Consider the following 24,403-nt stretch of genomic DNA (forward strand, 5'->3'; position numbering starts at 1 on the left):
GCAAGATAGGGCAGTTTCATCAGTATTACAAATAAAAAGCATAATTCACTTCTTTCAGAGTAGTGTCACAGTCACACTAAGATATTTTCGTCTAATGAAAGTGACGGGAGCTGTAAACTGTAAAATAGATCTTAGTGATGTAAGTTGTATGGTTCCTCACTAGAAAGGGGCTGGTGTTTCCCAGAAGCATCTTAGCATAAAAAAGATTCTCAAATGGTCGAGAATCCCATCAAAATTATGTAAAGAAAGAAATGACTATTTTTGAAATACAATCCCTTAAAGAGGTCACTAGTGGACCTTAATTGATTAGAGAAATGAAATACAAGACAAGAGGAGGTGCTATAGGAAAATATGAGCTTACTACAAAACAAGACAGTCCAAACAAGCTGCGTCAGGGTTGGAAGGTGTCACTGATTTTAAGCGTAGAGCAGCAGCACTCAGAAGGCATAGGATCTTCATTTTATTAATGCAAACTGCAATATTGCCCGATACTGTGTTATCCTGATATTTAATATCAAATCATTAATAGGACGCTGTAAAAATAAATAAAGTTCAAAATGAACAGAGCGTTGGATGACTAAAATAACTATTTAAAAACAAACAAAAATAAAAAACACTGAGAACACTCTACCGTATCAAGAATATATTACTATATTATTAATAAGTAACAGTACATCCAGAAATCAGTGATGATCAAATCTTGAGGCTGATGTTGAATAAATTAAAAAGTACCTTGTCTGTTATAATATTTAGGCATATATTGTACACCTTATTGGTATAGTCACTGTCACGCAATAACCTCGTATCTCCATTTTTGCTGTTTTTTACCTGGTGAATCTGGCAGCTGTTCTTTACACTGTGTAAAACTTTTATAATGAATGGATCAATAGAAATGCTTCAAAATGACTTACAATAAAACCTTTTTACTTTGACTTGCATTAAGAGTTTAGAAGGTCCTCTCCTTCTCCTGTAAAGTTGCCTTTTTTTGGAGATGAAGGTTTTTGCTTAACAGCAACGATAAGTAAAATCAATGAATATAATCAGCATAAAGTAAATCCAAACTTTTGAATGGAAGAGTGTCTGTAAACAATGTCTTAGAAATAAACATGCATGACAAAAATAAAGCCCAGAAGAAGCCGACCATGATATAAAACACATGAAGACAGAAAAATCTTGTAAAATGTTTTCTTCTTTAATTTATCTTTTTTTTTTTGGTTTCCATTCCCCTTCTGAGATGACCGATTTACAAATAACCCATCCCTCTAAACCCCGCCCCTGGCAAAAAATCCCGCCCCCTAACCACTCATCCTTGTGGAATGGGTTGATATGAGACTACCAAGTCTGGATCGTAACGAGCGAAGAGTCTGGAACCCCACAGTACATAAGAACACAGACTAACACACACACATGTATCCACTCACACACATGTATCCACTCACACACATGTATCCACTCACACTTTCTCACACACTTTCTCACACACTTTCTCACACACTTTCTCACACCACTGAGGACTGAAGTTAGGGACCACAGGTTTACTGCAGATTCACATGGAAGCTAAATTTCCCATGATTCCACAGGCCCGCACGTGAGATCCAAACTGGTTTGAACATGTGGACCCCAGAGAGGACCATCAATGTTTATCTGTCTATTTCTCTTCCTACAAAAAAAAAGTGGATAGACGAAAACCTAGGGGTCGACACAAAAAAAAAAGAAAAGAAAAAAAAAAATCCATATTTAATTTAGACGAGACTGACCCACTGAGCACATACATATTTACAAGCTCCAAAAATAAAAGTAAAATCAATCTTCCTCTCTCTCTCTTTCTCTCCCTCTCTCGCACGCTCTCTTTCCATCTCACCAAAAAGAAAAAAAAACTTTTCTTTTTTTTTATCCAAAATAAAAGTTATGAAAATAGAGGTGATGCAGCAGCAGCAGCAGCTGGCCGCGTGGGTTCTGGGCTGGGTGATGATACGGTAGCATTGCTGTCGTTGGAGGTCACAGTTCGTCCCGGTCCCTGCTGAGGATGGTATAACGCGTCTCGCTGGGGGCCAGCTTCAGGAAGGAGCTCTCTGGAGGTTTACTGGCCACCTCTTTGTTCTCCTCCTGCCAGAGCAGAAATATACACAAATACATTAGAGCAGTTAAACTAATTAAACAGGTCACTGTGATTAAATCACAATTGTGTAACTATTTAATCACATTCATGTGTGTAGTTGACTGTTATTTATCACAGTTCATCTAATAATTTGTGCAGCTATTAATAGCTAATTAATTAGGATTTATCACCATAGCATAATCACTACAGATCACAGTTTGTGTACTTGCTCTTAATCACATTATTTTCTGTGGTCAGTTATGACTAATCACATGAATCTTGATTAGCCACACCGAATAAATCACATTTCGCACAGTTAATCGTTATTCATCATATTTTGTGTAGTTGATCTCGATTTATCACATTATCTTAGGTAGGTGGAAGCAATTACTCATTATTTTGTGTAGTTAATCACGATTAATCACCATATGTGAAGTTATTCATGATTAATCACCATCTATGAAGTTAATCACAGATCACATTTTGTGTATTTGCTCTCAGTCACATTATTTTTTGTGGTCAATTGTAACTAATCATATTAGTCTTGATTAGCCACATCGAACAACACATGTGCAGTTGATTCGATTAATCACATTATCTTAGATAGGTGAGCATAATAAATCACATTGTTTTGTGTGGTAGATTGCACAGCTTAATTGCATTATTTGTGTGTGGAGAACCATGAATAATCACTATTTTGTGTTGCTGACTGTGATTCACCACATAATTCTTGTACAGTTTACTGTGATTAATCACATTCAGTTATATTGCATTTTGTTACAGCTATATGAGAAGAAAATGATCAGTGTTATTTTCAGTAATACGACATTATATAAGAGCACAGGGTTCATATGAACCTAAAGACAGGTGATTTTCAAGATCACACCTACATTGCACAAGCCACCACTCACAGCAGAAGGGAAAGGGGATTTTGTAGATTTGAAATAATACTACTTGTAATGTTCACATTACTTCTTAATGTGTCACATTCAGAGCAAAACATTTAAAATCCGATTTCTGCCACCTTCATCCACACGTAACATCCAGACATTTGGCATGTGCAGAATCTTTCATACAGGAAGTCAGTCTGGCCTCAGAAGCAATCACAGTGGCAATTCTGCAGATGTCAGTGGATCCAGCTCTGGCAGTTCATTTACATATTAGTCCTAATTTAAGAACGCCTGCATGCCTTCCGCTTGGCCTGGATGCTTTTCCATGGCTTTTGACAGGAGGATGTGCTGAGCTTCAGTTTGACGTCTGGGCTAGTTCTTTGATCACACCAAAGCAGACGCAAATGACTGCAAAATATCATCTGACGGTGTGCAGGTACTACAGATAGCGACTCTAATCCTTTAATGACAGTTCAAATGAGGTGGCTATCTAATACAGTCAGAACTTTCTCACAGAAAGAAAAGCAAAACTGTGTTTATGCTTTAATGCCTGAAAGGTCAGCTGATTTTGTAATAATTAGTCCTCAGAAGCTGCAGTTATCACTGGTGATAAAAAAAATGCTGTAATTTGTGACCATTTGTCCTTCATAGCTTAATGAGACAAATGGAGAAATTCCATTGAATAAAGTTGATGCACATCTACACCCATCAGACCCTCATTCCAACCCCCTTGAATGCCATTACATTCAAGTCCTAGCTAATTTCTGACCTGTCCTGGGGTGCTGTCTGTGGGGTCAGGCCCATGGTGGAACTCTCTATGCAACTTTCCGGAGTGAAGGTCCAGCACAAACTGCTTCAGTTTTCCAGGGAGCCTGAAAATGAAAAAGAAAAACACACACACACACACACACACACAATCATGTCTTTGTCTGAAAGCCAGTTGTTTAGATGAGCAAACAAGACGAAAATAAAAGTAAACTTGATGAGCGGCTTTATTGATTAGATAAGTGATCGGGTAAGAGGTAAAGCCGGACAGTCTCCAGAACCACGCGTCTTTAACGAGATAACGACATTGTCTGTCTTGCCGCAGACGCCATGGTAACCCTAACTCCTGGCCAATCAGCAACATCAACCACTGGTAAGAGGTGGGCTGATAAGGCTATGATTGGATAATGGGATACAGAACACAGCGATTGGTTAATGAAACGCGGCGTGTGCTGAATTACGATGCTTTCTGGAGCAAAGCTGCCTTTAGAATATGAATACATTGTAAATCAGACGAACAACCAGACAAAATATCTGGTACTTTTTTTTATTTTTAGCATTAAAACAAAGGCTGCCCTTTTTATTGTATGAACATGGTAATGCAGTATTGTATTGAATATCATCTCTGGACAGTAAAATACACTGTGGTAAGTAGAGGCACACTGAAATTCCATCCACCAACAGTTTGGCTTTCAAGGACATCAATATGAACTCCTTATCTGGGCAGTGAGTGATAATTTACTCAATAACAGAATAAATACTAATAACCTACCAAATAAATACTACGAACCTACAAAAAGGTGGTTTTACATCACTGTGTTCATTAAAACATCTCCAAAGCTCCCCTCATGAGAGTCCAGTAATATTTAGTTCTCATCCAACACCTGGTTTGGTGAATCAGTGTTTAATGATGGTAAATCAGGTGAGCATCATTAACATAGATTTACTACAATCTGGAATAATCTCAACATATTTGAGATAATATTGTAATTCTTGAAACTGTATTTATGTATTTTACTGTACTTATGTTCACCTGCATCTGTCCTAATGGGATCTGTGTGAAGTAACACCCAAATGATTTAAAAACATGATGATGAGATGATTCTTTTGCCTGTTCTGGTCAACACAGAAGTATTCAAAGTATTCACAGAAGTATTCAAAGAGTTTAAGCAGCAGTGTCTTATGGGACTAATTCAAACTCATTCAGAAAGCAGGCAAGCTGCCCACACTTTAAAACAGAATGCCCACTCTGCACAGATCGGCATGTATGTGTGGGCAAACATACAAAAAAGAAAAAAAAAAGAAAAAAAACATAGATTTAAAGCACTGATAGGTTGACCATGGTCACTACAGGTACACTACTGATTCCAAATCACAGCAAGGCAGCAGTGCTTGATACACCAAATGTAGCAGTGGTTTTCCATTTCATTTCAGTGGTAGAAGGTTTTAGCGCAAAAGCTTAGTGATGTAGTAATGGTCACCATCACTATTACTATGTCACTGCTGAGTAAAATCCTCACATTTCAAAAAATCCTTCTTAACATTCAATGGAAGTCAATAAATAGGGATACACAATTATACACGTGCACATGTTTCATATAGCTTCATATAGCTCTTTCAGACACACGGCAGTCAGTCAGGTATGGCTAAAATTAATGACTGAACTAACTAAAAGTTAAGACCTAGAGAACTTTAGGAGTGTGTGTGTGTGTATATATATATATATTTAAATTTAAAGATGGTTTGAGGGTGAAGGCATAATTAGTGTTTAATAGGCAGGTGTCTGCTACTGCAGATAACCTGCAAGGAGGAGAACGGGGCTATAATTATTCTTCTATATGACCCATGCACAATCTTGCGCACACACAAGCTTAATTAAAGAATGTGAGCGAGTGAGACGGGTACTTACGCAAGGTCGCGGAACTCTGGGAAGACATACATGTGGCGGAAACTATCGATGGCTATGACAGGGCAGTCAGCAGGAGTCTTCTGGATGTGCAACAGAGGATGCCGGAACTTGTCACAGTCAGCATGTAAGAAATTTATTGAGCCTAAGAGTGAGACAGAAAATACAGTTTCAACTGTAAATACAGTCAACATGACAGTCATGCAGTCCTTACTCACTGTTGGAATGACCGTCACTGTGAAATTTGAAAATATCAGCCGTCCTTAATGTACATATTTTTTAACTGAATGCTAAATAGATTAAAAAGCAATTCTTTGAACTAATTTGAACTTAGCTGACAGAAAGAAGGCATTTGGGTTGGGAAACTCCTTTGGAAAGGAGCTGGGATTTGGTTGTTTGGACAATGTTAATAGCAGCTAGAAACTAATTACGAATGAGAATTGGAAATCAAAGCATATTGTTCATGGGGAAAGGCAGAATTACTGGGACTAACATGTTGTTGCATTAAAATACATTGTGATTAGTGCACTGAAATTTTGCCCACCAAATCATGACAAACATGGGCAAAAGTAGCACATATAGATTTGATTGAACTGTAAAAAGCAGGCATTTCAAAACAATAGTCAGCAAACAGTCAAATCCAGCAAGTAATGACTGGCATTTTTGTTTAAGGATCTGTTTTGGGTTTGAATGACATGACCCGACTCATTATACTTAGTACGACCAAGCACATGAACTAAAAGGGCTGAAACCCATGAGATTCTTAATCTTAATCATTACAGAGATGAATTGTTACCAAACAATTCAGGGCGCAGTGTTCATTTTGTCTGTTTAAAGTTTGCATGCTTGTTCATAATATATACCCTCATTGATGCCTCAGATAATATCAGCTGTCCTTATCCAAGTTATCCAAATAAAATGGCCTTAGTTGGACAACTCGCTTGTTTGGACCAAATGCTTAAAGGACCCTGTTTACACCTGATCACTTCGAGTGACCAGTTTACACTTGCGAGTCAAATGCTTCTCTGATTAGTCAGACTGAAATCTGATCACTGTGTGGGACGAAATATGCAAAATTACTGATCATGCTGCAATAATTACTGGTATTTTGGTTGTTGGTTGATACCGTGGCTCAAACGCACCTCAGACCAGCTCCTGAAGTGGTCAGCGTGATCAGGTCAGAGATTTGTAAACGAGTGACCAGGTGAAATGTCTTGAGTTAGTAGCACTTTAAAAGGGACAACCTGTTCATTTCGTTACAAAGCAAGCATAATTAGCTCAGTTTAGGTGGACTTGGTGCAGCACAGTAGCTAAAACAGTAATCATTGTATTCTTAGCTAGTTACTGTAGCAGATACACATTAATTTATTGGCACCATGCCTAATGGCAGGTGTGTGCTAGAGGGGTATAAAGCCGTCCAGTATTAAGCTGTGGAGCAGTGGGACTGTGTTCTCCCGAAGGATGGATGGTGCTCCAGTTTATTTTGATAAAAAATGTTTGGGAACCTACAGCTCTATAGACCTAAATAAGTACAACCGACAGTTCCAGATTCTAGATATTCTACTAGTCGCTGCTGTTGGGATCCACTTCATGCTGATCCACTTGAAGCTTCCAAGTGAACCTTCATTTAAAACAGTGTGCAGCATCGCTGTACAAACACAACCTTAGCTCCGCTTGAGCCTTGTGAGTGTATATACACCCCTCTCTCCACACCCATGGTTTGACCCTTGGACTTCTTGACCCCTGTGTGTACCCTCCTCTACATGCCTGCTGTTGGACTGCTGTGTGTACACACCCTTCTCGCTGATCAGCTGGCGAGCCACCTCGTGTTGGAACTTCTCCAGGCTGTCCGTGTCATCCTTCTGATGGAAAAGAATTAGGAATGGAATGCCCTCTTCTGTCAGCTCCTACAAAACACACACAGATACGAAGCTGGGTTTACTACCACGGTTAAATACACAGCACTGTACACAGCTTTAAGAAACCTGAGAAAACGACATGTAAAGCCACTGATCTGGACATTAACTAGGGGTGGAATGTATTTGAAACATTATTTGATTCGATTCACAATGCTGAGTGATTCATTTTGATATGAGTTTCAATTAGTATCATGATGCATAGTACCATAGTATCACATATCACATATGGTACTATGCATCATACCTCTCTATCCCACACCTGGCATTAGACATGGTGCCAATAGGTTTATACTCATCTGCTCCAAAGAGTCCTATTCTATTGGCAATACTTCTCTACAGGGACTAGGCAAGCTGTGTGTGTGTGCATTTGCACATGTGCATCAGCGATGGATGCTTCAAGTATTTTACTTCAAGTAGCTAAATACATTAATTAGAAAGGGAGTCCACAAACAGTTGGACATATAGAGCATTTTAAACAAAATCCAAAGGAAAAATCATGACTGTATCCATGGGCGGAGTGTGGTTCATGACATGGCTGTGCTGGAATGGTTGCTGATTAGTGCTTAGAGTTCCTGCTCTACAAATTAGGACACCCCTTGAAAACGTTTGTAACATTTAAAAATATGGATATTTGATCATCATTTGAACAATATTGAGAGATGGGGGTAATATTCCCCCAACTAATCACAAACAACTGATGAAATGTATTTACAAATCATTTGTAAAATGTAATGCAGTTTCATGTGAGGAAAAAGTTAGAACACACCCACATTTATTATTAGATAAGATGTAAGTATCAAATTTAGAACCAGGTGCAGATCATCAGCTGCAGACAATTAGAAAATGGTTCCAGAGGTTTGTGGAGGAGCCCGTCTTATTTAAACCTCAGACATTTAGACATTCAGTCTGGTTTGCTCCTGATTGTTGAAGTGAGTTGTTAAGATCACCCTGGCCAGATCCAAAAAGCTCTCTGATGCCTTCAGAAAGATCTATGCAGAATTAGATATCGGTCTGATGTCAGAAGGCGTTACATATTTAGTCCTATTTTAGTGTTTAGTGTGCGTGTGTATATATATATATATATATATATATATATATATATATATATATATATATATATATATATATATATATATATATATATAGGCATGTGTTTCCCCAATAAGTTGCTAAGTGACAGAGAAACAGATGCAGCTGTTTGAAACACTGTATGCTAAATCTAAACAACGCCACCGACAAGGAGTGTTAAGGTTGAGATGCATAGATGTGAAGTGCATCCAATGATTAATTATAAATTAACTTCGCATATTTGGTGAAATTACATTTCCACATGCATTTTAAACAGAAATCTTTGAAAAGCTTGGTGTATTGTTTTTGTATCGTCTATATTCCTGTCTATATACCTCTATGTAAATATATTTCATAGTCACAGTTTTGTGGTAATATTTAATTAAATAAATATTAATATTAAATAAATAATGTTTTGTGTGCATTTTTTTGTTGTTGTGGGCACTGTTTTTAAAAATAATTATTTCACTAATAAGTTAATAATAATAAGATTAATAATAATAATAATAAGATTAATAATAAGAAGAAGATTAATATTTATAATAATTAATTTATTATAATATTAATAATTAATATTTTATAATCATACTTTTTAAAACAATTTAAAATGAATCATAAACAAATGTAAATAAATAATTTGGAATTTCAATTAATTATTAAAAAAAATAATAATGGCACCAAACCAAAACAAAGCAGACACATTTCAAGAAGCAAAATCGTTCCTAAAGTTTCATCATCCAAAAGAATCATCGAGGTCAGAGATTTACACCAGTACCACATACTCAAGGGTGGATACACAAACACACACATTGGGGACCCAGAGTGTGGGAAAAGTACACTACAGAAAAGAGGGCTTTTCTTATGCTAATGAGAGCACTGTACGGCTGGACAGCTAACATGCATGAAAGGTTTAACATGAGAAAGAATGGAGGAAAAAAGAACATACTGTACACACTACAACCTGTGGTAAAGAAACAAGCATGAGGAGAGAAGAAACAATGGTATGCGGGTGGGAATGGGGGGGGGAGGGGGGGGGGTGCTGTACCTCTCCATTCTCAAAGGTGATCTCTCGAACAAGGGGCACACACTTGTCCTGTGCCCAGGCATAGATGAGATCAAAGTTCGTAAGTGAACCTAGGTATACCATGTCAGGAACACTCTCTCCTATTGGCTTATAGATAACGTTGTCACCACTGAACCGCTCAGGCTTGGACACCTCACTGAAAGACAGAGAAAATATATGTACTGTTAAAACACATCTACATGATTTATCACACAAAAAAAAAAAATAGTTGAGATCTTAGGTGGTAGTTTGAAGAACAAAGCTTGGTTCCAGATTTCTTCTAGATGGCCCCAGTCAGCATGTGGGTGTGCTAAATTTCATGCGCTTCCAAAATCATTAAGCACTGATTAACCAAACCAGGTAATGGATGATAACTATAAATAATACTAGACTCATATGACACATATGCCTAAAACCACATATATAACCTTTATAAGCATATATATCTCTACTCTACATTATCAGTTTCTTTGGTTTTACTATTTATAGTTATGTTGCCACATACACTATTTATAGTGTATGTGGGAAATTACCATTTGCCTTGTATTTCATAAGCCATGGACAACATGTCCCCTAAATTCCAAATAAAAAGATTGCTATTTACAGCATCTATTTACAGAAATGACACCTGCTCAAAACAACTGCTGAAATAATGCAAATTCATTATTAAATAATTATAATGCAAAGCATTTATTATTTACACAGTGCTAATATTTGAACTTTGAGAACATTCAAAAATCACTACGGTAAAATAACCTTGACTGCCAATCACAGCTTTCATGTCTTGGCAGGCTCTCCTCTAGTCTCTCACATTGCTGTTTGGTGACTTTGACATTCATTCTGTGCAAATTCAGGCAACTCAGCTTTGTTTGTTAAAATGCCTGGAATAAAATGCTTTCCATACATGTAGAGATACACTTTCACTTTAATCAAAAGTAAATGATTAACATTAGATCATTGCATAAAGTTGGATCAAATGAATGGCATTAGGTATCCTGACACACAAAGAACATCTGGGAGGGTCAGGATGGTTGCCACTAATAAATCATATGTTGGGCCAAATATATATATTTCCTTATAATTTGATCCAACCTAATACAATGATCCAATGTTAATCATTTACTTTTGCAGGTCAATCTTAAGCCACATCATTCTGAAGGTATGCCCGATCACAAGGCATAATCACAAATCTTAAAATGGTATTTTGTTAATATTGGACAACCCCTATTTGCTTTGAGCAAGAAATAAATTATGGCTTGAGTGCTGAGCTCTCTTACCCAAACGCAGCCATGAAGACGCAGTCATCTCGCAGGATGTTGGCCACTTTTTCGTAAGTATGGTAGTTGTCTGAGTTCTTCTGCTCAAAGTAGCCTATAATGGTTCGTTTAGACCTCTGAGAGAGGGAGAAAGGATGCAAGGATTAGAAAGCTTTAATAATGGCTATTTTTAATAATACCTTTGAAAAGAACAGAACATTACATAAGGCATTTAAGTAAAACAGTGTAAAGCTCAACAAACACCAAAACAAAAACATTTAATTCCCTTCCCGTTTATTTGGCGAGCATTCCTTTGTACCACGGTACCCCGGCGTTAACCTCCTGTTAAACACACCCGGCTTAAACAGTGCTTAAAGGTGTGGCTCACCAAAGACACAAGCATACGCAATGTTGCCCATACCCCAAACATCGTGAATGTGATTCTTTGGTGAAATAAGCTTGCAGCTCCTATACAAATCTAAAGAAGCAAACTATCAACACCAAATGCACTATATGTCCAAATGTTTGTGGACACCCATTCTAATGAATGCATTCAGGCAATCCTATACTTTTGACTTGTGTGTGTGGGGTGACAATCCAACATCCTGACCTCAATCAAATCCTCACAGCAATGCTCCATAACAGAGCAGAAATCATTCGCTGGACAGTAGAGTTTTACTCAAATAAAAGCAGAAACACACAATTTATTTTGGAAGATAAATGAGCAGGTGTCCCAATACTTTTGTCCATAGCGTACGTCATAGTGCATGTCTAAGATGCTCGACTAAGTGTGGGCTGATCAATTCTCTTTTCAGTATGGGAGCTCCAAAGTTGCACCAATGGGTGAGGTGTGTGTGTGTGTGTGTGTGTGTGTGTGTGTGTGTATATATATATATATATGGTCTTAACACATGGATGAACTGTGTGTGAATGCATGAGTGTGAACTCACATCTACTTTGGTGACATCTTCCAGGCTCTGGATCTCTGAGATAGGGTCCACTTTCTGCTGGCGAATGAAGTCTGCGATGGCAGTCACTGACCTTTGACCTCTGTACTCCCTCTTCATCATCATCCCATTCCTAAAAAGCTTCAGGGTGGGATACTTACTGATCCTGTAGCGCTGTGCTATATCAGCTAGAGAGAACAGAAGACCAGCATCTACTTGAGTACATCTTCTAACACAAAGTAATACACAAAGTAACATTGGAAAATACTACTACTACTACTACTACTAATAATAATAATAATATATTTACATAATGTTTATATATAGCTATTCTCATTGTCATGGTAACATATATAAGTGCTAGGGAGTAAAAACACTAGACATAAAACCAAAGTTCAAATCCCTTTATTTTCCAGGCATTATGGTTTACCCTGGGACCAAAACACAGAGATTAGAGTTCTTTAATCCATTTAATTTAAATAGAAATCACACAAAAAAATACCATTTTATGATTATTTTAGTTTTTCAGAATAATTTGTGTAAAAAAAATATATCCATAAAAATCATTGAGATCATTGGCAAAAATAATAACAATAATAAAGGAAATGACCTGTCCAACATTTTCAATGTCGATTCCCGCAGTGTAATCTATGAACGGGTGTATGCAAATACCTTTATTGTTATTGATACTCAGACATTTGCATACACCATATGTTCAAATGTTTGTGGACATGCACAAGATGCACAGATACAGCTTATCTAGTACATGTAGAGTAGTATTGCAAATAAGACTCTCTGGAACAGATGAAATAGTTTTCTTTGCATATCACAGTTTAGAAAGCTGGGTTCAGAGTACAGGGTCAACTATGCTACGGCGCCCCGTGAATAAGAGGGTTAAGGGTCTTGCTCAGGGACCCAAAAATGGTCATTTAGTGAAGGGTAAATGGTGAAGGGTAGTGAAGGGTAATGGTAATGGTGGGTAATGGTGAAGTAATGGTGGGTAATGGTGAAGGGTAGTGAAGGGTAAATGGTCATCTATAGACAGGCCTTTACTTGGTCTAAGGGGAACCCGCTGTTTCTCTACTGAAAAGAGCACAACAGTGCTGGCTGGTGTTTGGCCGGTGGCTTCAAGATAAACAGTAGCAAGTTTCATACGCACTGAAGGAAGAGGTAAATTGACCTCCCACTCAATTACTATTACTATATTGTTTGAGCTGACTTGTGAGAAATACACATGTAGTGACCTACATTGTGAGCGGTCTGTGATTGGCTATTAGAAAAAGGCGTTTTTAGAAACAGTCCCACAGACGCTTTGTCTGACTAAACAGTGATCAGCAAGCAGACGTCTATTCGTCTTTGTTCAGCTATATGAGAAATGTTAGTGAAAAGGGGGCATTGCTCTTGGTTATTTGAGGCGGAGTGTGAGCGAGAGGGGAAAAGAAAAGAGAAAATGAGAACTGGGGAGCGAGGGGCAAGAGAGGAGGGGGTGCGGGGGGGTGGAGATAAAAGCGAACCCCATACTGGGGGTTAAATACTGCAGAGCTCATTGGGAGGAATCTAAGTCTCTCTCTCTCTCCCTCCCTCTCGTTCTCTCTCACACACACACACACACACACACACACACACACACACACACACACACACACACACACACACACAGTAGGGTATCTTTGAGCTGCCTTCACTTCACAGAAGATGCAGTTTTGTCATTAAACCATCAAACACTTTACAGGTCATCAATAATTCTGTTTAATTTATCTGAAAGGCTAAGCTGGTGTGTGCGTGCGTGCGCGTGCATACTCACTATGTTGGTCACAGTCCACCCGAGCGAACACCACCTGCGATGTGTCTGGATACTCCTCCCTCACCACATTAGAGGCTTCTTCAAAGATAGGGTGCAGCATCTGACTGAACCGACACCTAAACACACACACACACACACACACACACTTACATTAGACCATCAAAGCTTTAAGACAAAAAAAAATGAATACATATGCATGCACATAAAAACCACATAAGAAGCAGTAACCCACCCTTGTCTTTAGTATGACCAATATGAACACAGGGCTGATACAGGTACAGAAGGGCTAAAACGTCAAAATATCAAGAGCAACTTAACTTCCTGTTAGTGATCATAATGGACTACAGCTGGCAGATTTGATATGCCCACATAAAAAGGGTTTGTTTGACAGCACTCATTGGATTGGCCGACACACAGTACAATAGAAGGCAAACAGGTAATTTCAATAAGGTGCACTTGCGCAGGAAAATGACCTCCAGGACCTTAACTGCCCACCCCTGAAGTACTGTGAGGCCATGATGTGCAAGAAGACCCAAACTGCCACTCTCAGCTGAGGGGACATTGGCGTGGATGGTCTGCATGGTTTTGCTGCCAGTGGAGCTGGCTCATTGCACAAGTGGATGTACTAATGAAGGAGAAGAAAACCTTGCACACTACACATCTGTGTCTGAGTGTACAAGTCTACTCACCAGTCTGCATAGAAGTTGACTAAAGCCACCCCAGCATTATCTGTGGAAGGACAAGGTTTATTTGGTTAGACTGATGTAATGACCATGCACCACAGAATGACCTGCTAAACTGCCACCTCTGTAGTTTACAGATGAGCAGTGCGCACACAGACAATCAGAATTGGCCAGTTTTTGCTCCAAAATGGCCATCAGCCAATTAGTTTGTAAAGGATTTAGAATGGGCCAAACAAAACAATCAGTGAATCTATCTAAATTATACATTTTACTGTTTAAATAGTTCATCCAGTCACATCTGTGCACTAAGTGCATTTTAAAGCAATTCAATTTGAACCAATGGTGAAATATGTGATTCCATAATGCACCGAAATAATTCACTGAGGTCAGAGGTTTACATGCCCATGCATCCCCATCCACACCCAGACCCACACCCACTACTTACTAAGTATGTCGTCAATGTTCCCCGCATCCAGACTGGTAATCTCTGCCCGCACTGGAGTGTACAGTCCGGTTACCTGCCAAGCACAGAGCAAAGACAGGAAATGACACAATCCCTGATGAAGCCTCGCACACAGGTTCACACTGACTCACTGCTTATAAGTATAGGAGTATATCAGCAGCACTGCTGCAATAATTCTACAGCTTTAAGGCATTTCTTAGAGGTTATATACAAAGTCCAGCCTCCGCTTGAGTGGAGTGGCTCCACTACAGTCGTACTTGGCTATCCTTGAGCCTTGACAACATACAGAATTGAACATTAATGCATTAATGTACATAGGGGTGGGCAATAGACCAAATTAGAATGTCCTTCAGTCCTAAAAACATATAGGACTGCAGTATGTTCAGGTGGATAGCTCACATTCTGCCAGCATTTCCCAGCTTTCAGCTGCAGGAGTACTGAACCCAGCGAGGGAAAGTGAAAGTACCACGTTTGCCAATATCACAGTATTTACAACAGTGCATCTATATTGTAAAACTGTGAATATTTAATACAGAAATGATATTTACTGCAGTACTTACTTGAATGTATAATTTACAAATAAATGTTAATATCTTTGAAATGAGAGCAATATGCACATTTCATTTCTGACCCAAACTGACAATGCTTGTAGGTGCCATGAAATATCTGTATGATTCTGATATTACTGTGCATCCCTATTAATGTTGTTTATGGAAATCATGCAAATATGCCACCAACATCTATGCAAAATAGGTACAGTCATCTTGCAGCTCACCTACCTGCAAAACAGACCACTCAGCACCTGCTGTGCTCTACCCCACTTTCACAACCACCTAAAAAAAGTGCTCTGCTGCAAACGCTGGTGTGATAACAGTTTATCGAAAGATCAATAAAGCAGTTAGAGGCTAAACTCACAATTAACAGCTCTCGGTTTGGCAGTCACAGCATGTACCTATCAGTGGCTAAATTAACACAGTTTCGTAAGGTCTCTGACATCATCCCTGAGCTGTTGTAGAAGACAAAAGTCTAAGAATACAGGTCCAGAGTCTGTATGCGCCATCAATTACTAATTTAACCACAGAGTATAAAAACAGACATTTAACAGGCACCAAGTCATTCTTCCAGTACACTATACCTACTAGGCCCAATATGCCACTGGCAAAAACCTCCTAAAGCAAGTCTTCACTTGTGAAAACCATGGTCAACAGTGCCCACTGACATCTGGGTTCTGTCTATCAGAGGAAAGGAGGCTTTAGTTAATCACGCAGCCATGCTCACATCACTTAGCTTTTGTGATTTTTGGGGTTTGATCTTGTCATGGGGTGGTAGAAGACGACGCCCGCGGTCCTGCTCTGGTGAAAGAATTAAACCCCCTCTTTGTGATTTAGGGTGGCTCAACATTGCGATATGCGGTTTTACTGTCAGTTTATGTACAGTATATGTACTCAATTTCCCAGACTCCTCTGCTTGCTCACGTAACCACTCTGGACAATCAGGACAAAGCCTGATCGCTGGAGTTTTAGGAGTCGCCCCTGAAGCTCATCAGCTCCGCTGCTTAGGCTCTCCCCACACAATGACTCTTTACACAGTATTCCTGGCCTTCCCCTGTGCATCTCCTGTGGGTTTGCTTGCTCCGTTTTGTGTACCAACCTTTATATGTTTAGACTCTTTTGCCCCGTTTTGTCTGCCTTTTATACCCGATTCTCATATTGTGATTTTGATTCAGCTCCAGAGAGATCAGCCCAGAGAGATCAGCCCAGAGAGATCAGCCCAGAGAGATCAGCCCAGAGAGATCAGCCCAGAGAGATCAGCCCAGAGAGATCAGTCCAGAGAGATCAGCCCAGAGAGATCAGCCCAGAGAGATCAGCCCAGAGAGATCAGCCCAGAGAGATCAGCGGAATAAAGGCAGAGGTCATTGCCTGTCCAAAATCTTTTTTTGATGGTTGACTCATTCACTCGCTCAGTCTTCCACCTCCAGCGTCTCTGAGTGACTGGTTTCGTCTGCTCATGGACATGACTCTTCTATAGTTGAAGCTCAGCGAGCAGGCTTTGTCTCTCAAATTTTGCATAGTTCCTCATCTAAACTATTGAAGCTGCATTTGGTTTTGGGACCAGAGCACCTGCCGTTGTCTCCATCTTACAAAACGAAGAAAACAAACACAACAGTGTGGCGGTTGCCTGCAGTTGCCTGCGCTTCCCTGTGGTTCGCTTGTTAATAGCGTGATATTGTGAAAGTGCAGTTATCATGACAGCCCTAGTAACTTGTCCACCTGGAAACAGCAGCTCTAATTTAGAGTGTAAGCTTGTCAGGTTCTACAGGAAACCTAGGATTCTGGTGAGTGAAGTGAACTTACTCCCCCTAAACGGATTACACTGTAGAGAGGTTTGTGGCAGGCAACCAGAATTCTTGGAGTGGAGTCCCACAGGTCTCCAATCTAGGGTTGGTTTCTTTCTCTTTCTCTACAGTACTGCTTCATTACTCTGCTCACGACTCCTTTAGCCTTGGTGACTCAACTGTAACTCATAGAAACTTTCCCTTTGTATTACAGGAGCATCCATGCCGTCACTGCACGGTTCTGCAATAGCTTTGTCCCATAAGCAGTCAGACTTTTAAACAACAGAGACTGACCTAAACCCCACCCTCACCCCCCTGACCCATAGCATTTTAACCTGTCTGCATCCTATTTATATATTCCATACTTTACCACCTCAGTACCTGCTGTGTTTCATGTGCATTATAAACTCTCTGCATATAATGTCACAGAATGTTACATTTCTATGCACCTTATTATCAATACCTACCTGTTAATTATCAATTAGCAATCTGTCCTGTACTGTATTGTTTTTGTTCTCGTTTTGTTCTATGTTGCACCCTTGTTCTGGACAAAACGTCATTTCTTTTCACTGAGTACTGGAACAGAGCTGAAAGGACAATAAAAGCCTCTTGACTTGACTAAACTGCAATAAACTAGAAACTCCGGAGCTACTGTAGGTTCAGAACTATGCAAATGTAAAGTTGCAGCTCCTGATGATCATTTTGAGTACCAAGTTACTTTTACAAGGTACAGTTGCTTCTTAATATCACAAATGAGGTTTTCTATTTTTCAGCACAGAGCACTTTGTAAAAGAGGCCTTGATCTAAATAAAGGTTCAGTTGGAGTTGTCATAAATTTACACACTTGCAGAATGTGTGAGGAAGAGAAGGATGAAAAACTCAGGAACTCCTTGACACAAGACAATTTGCTTAAGGAGCAGCTCAAATTTGCCTAAGGATGGGTCGTATACTGGTCATAAAACAGAGGTAGTGGCTGAACCTCATAACCGCAACACTGCTATTCCTAATCATGACGCTAACCCAGAGCAAATCCTGTTACACTCTTTGACAAAGCAGGTCATCATAAATCAGCATTAACTGCATTTAAAGTATTTAAACACCCTTTATTCTAAATAATGAATTAGACTATTTCTACCACACCCACTAACAAGCTAACATGTAGATTGGATCAGAACCGGCAAATACTCAGCATTAAGGTCTCAGGTTAGATCACAGGGCAAAGACCCAATCACGTTCAGCGTAGGATCCCAGCTTTCAAAAATGCTCTTACTACTGCTAGAGCTGCCCTAGTCAACTGTAAGTGTTGTTAACGGGAGAAAGCAACCACCCTGGCTGAACAAACGTCCAGATCGGAATGCCAAGCTTCATGTATCTAGGTTTCCTTGGCTTTTCAGGTTTCCGGACAGGTTTGGATGACGTGAAAAGGCATTCTTCAGAGAGATCGAATGCACTGCGAATGAATTTAGCTGGATTAACGCAGAAGAACACTACACGTCTATACACACACACAGTGCCAATTACAAAGCTTGTTGGAGGAGGAATAACGGCCCACTTTTGATTGTTTGGGCAGGGTCCTGTAGATCCAGTGCTTCAAACCACGTTGCAACTTTGGTGTCTTGACACCACCATCATGCATGGAGTGAAGTCCATACTCTGCTGAGTTCTGCTGAGTGAAAGAACTTGACTGCCCTGCAGTCTCGACTTCAACCCCATCAGACATGTTTGGGATGGATAAGAAGAAAGAAAGTTGTTAACCCACTATGTGGAATGACATGGATGTACACATAGATGCATGTTGTTTGGGTGTCCATCTACATAAAACGAGACCAAGTATCTCAATGTGTTCCTTAGCTGAGAGTGAGCCTGTTGACCCTTTAAGAAAAGGCCTACTGAAAAGGATCTAAATCACCAGAAAAAAAACAGATTCTAACTCACACACACACACACACACACACACACACACACACACACACACACACACACACACACACACACACACAGTCTGCAAGCCATATGGCCGGCCCAGCCATAGTGTTGGCAGCCAGTGAGCAGCACTGCTTAAATTCATCAGCTAATCTCACAGTGCGCTCAACCCTCCCACTGCCACCAAAACATAACACAGCTACATATGAGCTGATCCCTGGCCTAATCCACAATCCACACACACAGCCAGTCCGCCCAAAAAATTCACACGGCGAGAAGAGCAACAAACACCCCTCTCAAACCGCCTCTCTACAAATAAGCAGAATAATGTCAAACATAATGAGTACTAATGAGTTTTGACAGAAACGGCTGAAATGCAGCCTCACTGTTCTGAGAAACACAGGCCTGATGACCGACTCTGAGCATAGCAACCCTGATTCATGCTCAAGTAGTGACCATTCTGACCAGTTTTAAGGGTACAGCAGGTAACAACCAAGGGTGGATAGTTCCTATTGCTCACCAGTTTACATTCTAGCCACCAAAAATCCAGATCCTGTGGCCTGAGGGGTCACCCCGCTTTCAGATCTCTCTGCTTATTTTCCCTTCAAACAAACCAGCAGACCAGAACATGAATTCTCACACATTCACAAACATCCACCATTGTTAAAAAAAACAAACACTTTTCACCCTCCCACGCCAGACCAGGAGCCTGTGTGGTCACATACAGGACTAGCTGCAACAAAACACACTTTATAATGTTAATGTTACCCCCAATAAAAGCTAAGGTGAAAGATTCACTCTAAACTCAGAGCACTTGTTGCAGCCTACCATAAGGGCTGGATTACAAAAAATATGGGTTTATGGTTAGTGAAGAAAATTATGATTAACATGGGAGGGACTTCATTAGCAAAGAACTGGAAGAACGTGAAAGGAGCTCAATGAGTTTTATGCACAGTGACATAGAAACCTTGTATCTCCAAAAATGAAAACTTTACACTTTTCATATTCCAGGTCATTCTGGAGCATTTCTATTGGTCCAGCCATCATGACATTTTTGACACCGTGTGCTTAAAGAAAAGTCTTCAGATGAGTTTTGAACTATGGTAAAAAAAACATCACGTATATCGTGTATCACGATATTTTAGGACATTTGCAATACACAATATTTATTACAACACTTGTAATCAGACTAAATAAATCATTAGCCACAGATTCTTAAAAGCCACTGTTCAGACAATCTTCTATTCTGAACACAGTGATTTTATTCAACATCCACTGCTCTTCATCTAATTAAACCAGTCTAATCACACTGTTATTAATAAAACATGCAGCTGATCAGTGTTCTTTAAGCACTACCAATAATCTCAATATGCTTAGAAAAGCATGCTGTGTACCACAATAAAATGTATCAACATACAATAAAATGTTGTCATACTGCCCAGCTCTAATTCATACAAATACAATTCTGTTATATCACTCTACAGCTCAATTCAACTCTATGCAGTCCACATATTTCATTTACTTTCAGGGACAGTTCTGTATCTCTTCGCTTGCCCAGAAATGCACGTGTAAAGCATGTCCTTTAGGGTTGGCTCAAAGCGCACATTGCACTTCCTGACTGTAGGAGGAGTCCAGGAGCAAGAACGACCAATGCTTTAAGCAGCTAAATACGATTTGTTGAAGTCAGATTTTCTCATATTTCCACATCTGTTGCCCAAAGCATGTGCAAATACACTGATTAGGAAGGGAAATACTGAGTAGGCCAGTCATGTTTATGAGCTGGGATATTTAGCATTATCTATTGACACTACTGCTGTGTTTGAAAGAAAAATAAATGAAACAAACAAATGAAATCCTATCTGTGCGAATGCATCCTGAACCATGAATAACATGATTCCTATCTGAGAGAAATCTGATGTCATGTGACCGTTTACTGTTCAAGCTGCAGGAAAAACAAAAAAACTGCTCTGCCCGAATCAGATATACTAAAAAAATCAGACCTGACTGTCTAAGCCAAGTGTAGAAACAAAGGGGTAGGAATTGTCAGGTTGAGGGCAACAGCATAGAGATACACAGAAGCGAAGGTTTTAACAAGGGTCTTCATAAGTGTGGTGTGTCCTCGATTCAGTTTGTGACCTTTACCCCTGAGGGCCCAGTTCGCCTCTGATAAGTGGTCTCTGACAACATGCAGTACTGGATCCCGCTGTATGATCACTAGTACAATGTCTTAACACGTTCCACTGCTCTGTTACTTTTTCTGCTGCGGAAGCAGAGCAGTGAAAATGACAGTGAAATGGAGCACTTCACTATCATGAATATCTGAGCCAAGTGTACAGTGCAGACAGATGAGCAAGGAAAGCTGTTCCACCAGTGTCAGCGATTACACAAGCAAGGAAGCAGTCAAGCACATTTACACAGGCGTCCAACAGGTCAGCATTTCTGGAATCCTAAACAGCTCTGTCCATGTTAGGGGTAGAAATGAAACGGCTTAGACTTGTGAAGGACATGAAGGCACACTGTTTGTGTGCGCTTAGTCATGTAGGGGCCAGTACATACAGTAGGTACTGCAGGCATCAGCTAAAGTGGAGCATAGTGTCAGGTCATACAGAGTGCACATACATACATACATACATAGGGCCTGAATGCAGAAGACATTTGATAAAAAAATATAAGATTTTTTATTAAGTGAGCGTACTCCAAGTTTTACCTCTTTTCTAATACAACTGAAACTGATTTTTTCAAGCTTTTTTTTTTAAGTTTACATTTTGTAACTCTAAAATGAGTTATTCTGAAAAGAAGAACTCTTCCAAGTAGGTTGTTAACTACTTAAACATTAACAGCCTACAGGAACACCCAGCTACCAACATCACACAGTGAGAGTGTGTGCTGTGTCAGACTAGAGATGGCTCAGATCAGATGCCTATCTGTAGCTGAAACTGCTGGCTCACACCATCTAAACCCACCATCAGAGAGCCTCAAAAAGGTCATAGTGGGCTACTTATTATTGCATCCATTGGCTGATGCTTTCTTTTCTAGATGTTTAACACCTTATTTGAGTAATGTAGTGTTACTGGTTCTCGAATTAGTCCTGATGGGGCCAATTTTGAGGCCAAAAATGCAAGGAAAAGGCCCAGAAGCAGTTTAACAGGCCTTTTTATAACCCTGTTATTTTTACTGATCTTCCTTTACGGTGGGCTCGTAAATAATTTGATGAGCACTGCTTTGATCAGCTGGTTTACAGCACTGCAACAGCTCAGACACAATTCTCATAGCACAGCTTTGTTTTTAGCACTGTAACAATTCTCTATAACGTTTGTAATTAATCCAGACTTTAACTGGATAGTGCTGATACCCTGTTTAGCCATGTGTGGTAGCTAGCTGAAGAGATGAGCAGTACAGCCTCTTTTTAAGTGGCTTTTGCGTTTTACCACATCACCAGCTTTAACTAGGACTATCAGGGCTTTCGTTGGTAGGCTGGGGGTATGTACATTTCAGAGGTGTAGGTAAAATACGCCAAAACAGTTTTGGGGTTTGAGAATTGGCCTGTTTCACAGCTCTGTTTTGGTCAGGCTAGACTTTCTTTTTAGTGAAGACACAGTGTTCTAACTAATGATACATTTAACACATTCAGAACACGCTACTTTTACAGTGTTGACTGCTTTCTTTATATTATATTTGCTTAACATGAGTGTAAATAAAAAATAATTCATGATCTCATGTAATATTCCATATTTGAAATAATTAAATGATCTCTTAATTAAGCCCCAATAGAGAAGCTTAAAGAACTACACTGCCCTGCCAGCAAAGGCCCATGCTGACTTTACTTCACGCTGCAAAGAGTAAACCAGTTCCGGGTCGCCAGCCAATAGGATTCGGCCACAACAGAGAACTCCACCAATCAGCGCCTTCGTCGTTGCGGACACGGAGTGCATCCCTAAATAACTCCCTAGAAACTTGGGTTATGTATGAATATTGGGTTTGCTGGTAAAATAATGGAGCTATTTTGTCAAGAACACACACAAAAAAAGAAACACGATCAGATCTTATAGCTGAATAAAACGAGTTCCTTTGCTGAATGAATCGCCCAGGAGAAAGTTTCAGGGTTTCCTCCAGGTAGTAACGTTACTCAGCTGAATACCGACACTGACTATAACCACAAACAGACGACCTGTGGTGCACATTTACTGCCTGTATAATCCACGACGTGTAAAGCCTTGTTCACACTCTGCAAACACAGTCTTCCTTCATCCGGGTTGAGTTATGTTAGCTAACGTTAGCTAGCTAGCTGATTCTCTTCCTCGATAAATTGGCTTTAGCTTAGCAACTTCGCTCTTATACCATTAAATCCCACCACAAAGTCCCACCGCTTTTCCAGCTACAGATCTAAACCGAAACACATGCAAACACATGTTTTAGACAATGCCTGAACCCCTGACCCAGTAACATGGGCAGCTAGCTAGCTAGCTAGCTAGCAGGCTGGCTAGCTATCTATCTAGCTCATGCCATGCATTTTGAGAAGCTCAGCTATCTAGTTGACTTATTGCAGGACGTTTTCATACAATAGTTAGTTAACCAGATAGGTAACGAAGCTAGCTAACTACCTAGAACTGTGGTTCCCAACCCTGGTCCCGGAGGACACACTGTCGTCCACATTTTAGTGTTTACCCTGTTCCCAATACACCTGATCCAGCTAATCAGGGCATTAATAAGCTCGTGTTGAGTTGAATATGGTGTGTTAGAGCTTGAAACCACAACAGTGTGTCCTCCAGAGCCTCTGATCTAGAACCTTGTAGGCTGTAGCTAGCTAAGTGCCTTAGTAAGACATCAGCCACAGTGCAGTATAGCGATGTTAGCCCGGTTAGCCGAACTGCATGGGGTTTAAAGAGGGCTGGCTGCAGCTAACTAGTCGGCACGGAAGCTCTTAAGACAGACAGAAATGATGTACAGTGCCTCAAGTGAATAACGAGCCAGATCATCAGTTTCTGAGCACGTTAAATTGCTGTTAAATCGCCCCAAGTCGTGGCATCCATCTAAACTCCTGGCTAGCGTACAACGCTAGCTCGCCACAGTAGAAGAAGTCGCTCCACCGGCTGAAGTGACCATCAGTGCGCCGCTACTCACCAGGAGTAAGGTAAAGTAGTGGAGTTCGTGGGCAGGCATAAATGAAGTTAATTTCATCGTACAGTGGAGCTGATTGAGGTTATGATGTTGCTGAATGTCTTCCCAGTCTCTCGACACCACCTCCTCTCCTCTGCTGCAAGGAAACGGCGGACGGTTCGTAGA

The 24,403-nt window shown here is 40.0% G+C and overlaps 1 protein-coding gene across 1 annotated transcript; it reads right to left on the bottom strand.

The window, feature by feature from the left end:
- Positions 1 to 409: 409 nt before the first annotated feature.
- Positions 410 to 24,353, bottom strand: erp44 (endoplasmic reticulum protein 44). The gene is made up of 11 exons (XM_072692209.1): positions 24,242 to 24,353; positions 14,845 to 14,917; positions 14,406 to 14,445; positions 13,717 to 13,832; positions 11,916 to 12,100; positions 10,987 to 11,102; positions 9,692 to 9,866; positions 7,455 to 7,566; positions 5,663 to 5,804; positions 3,758 to 3,860; positions 410 to 2,106 (listed from the first exon to the last, which is right to left on the bottom strand). Exons 1-11 carry the CDS (start codon positions 24,296 to 24,298, stop codon positions 1,999 to 2,001), a joined length of 1,227 nt encoding a protein of 408 aa, XP_072548310.1. The 5' UTR covers positions 24,299 to 24,353; the 3' UTR covers positions 410 to 1,998.
- Positions 24,354 to 24,403: the final 50 nt, after the last annotated feature.

The sequence above is a fragment of the Salminus brasiliensis genome, chromosome 1 (genome assembly GCF_030463535.1).
Source record: "Salminus brasiliensis chromosome 1, fSalBra1.hap2, whole genome shotgun sequence".
In the NCBI taxonomy this organism is placed as follows: domain Eukaryota; kingdom Metazoa; phylum Chordata; class Actinopteri; order Characiformes; family Bryconidae; genus Salminus; species Salminus brasiliensis.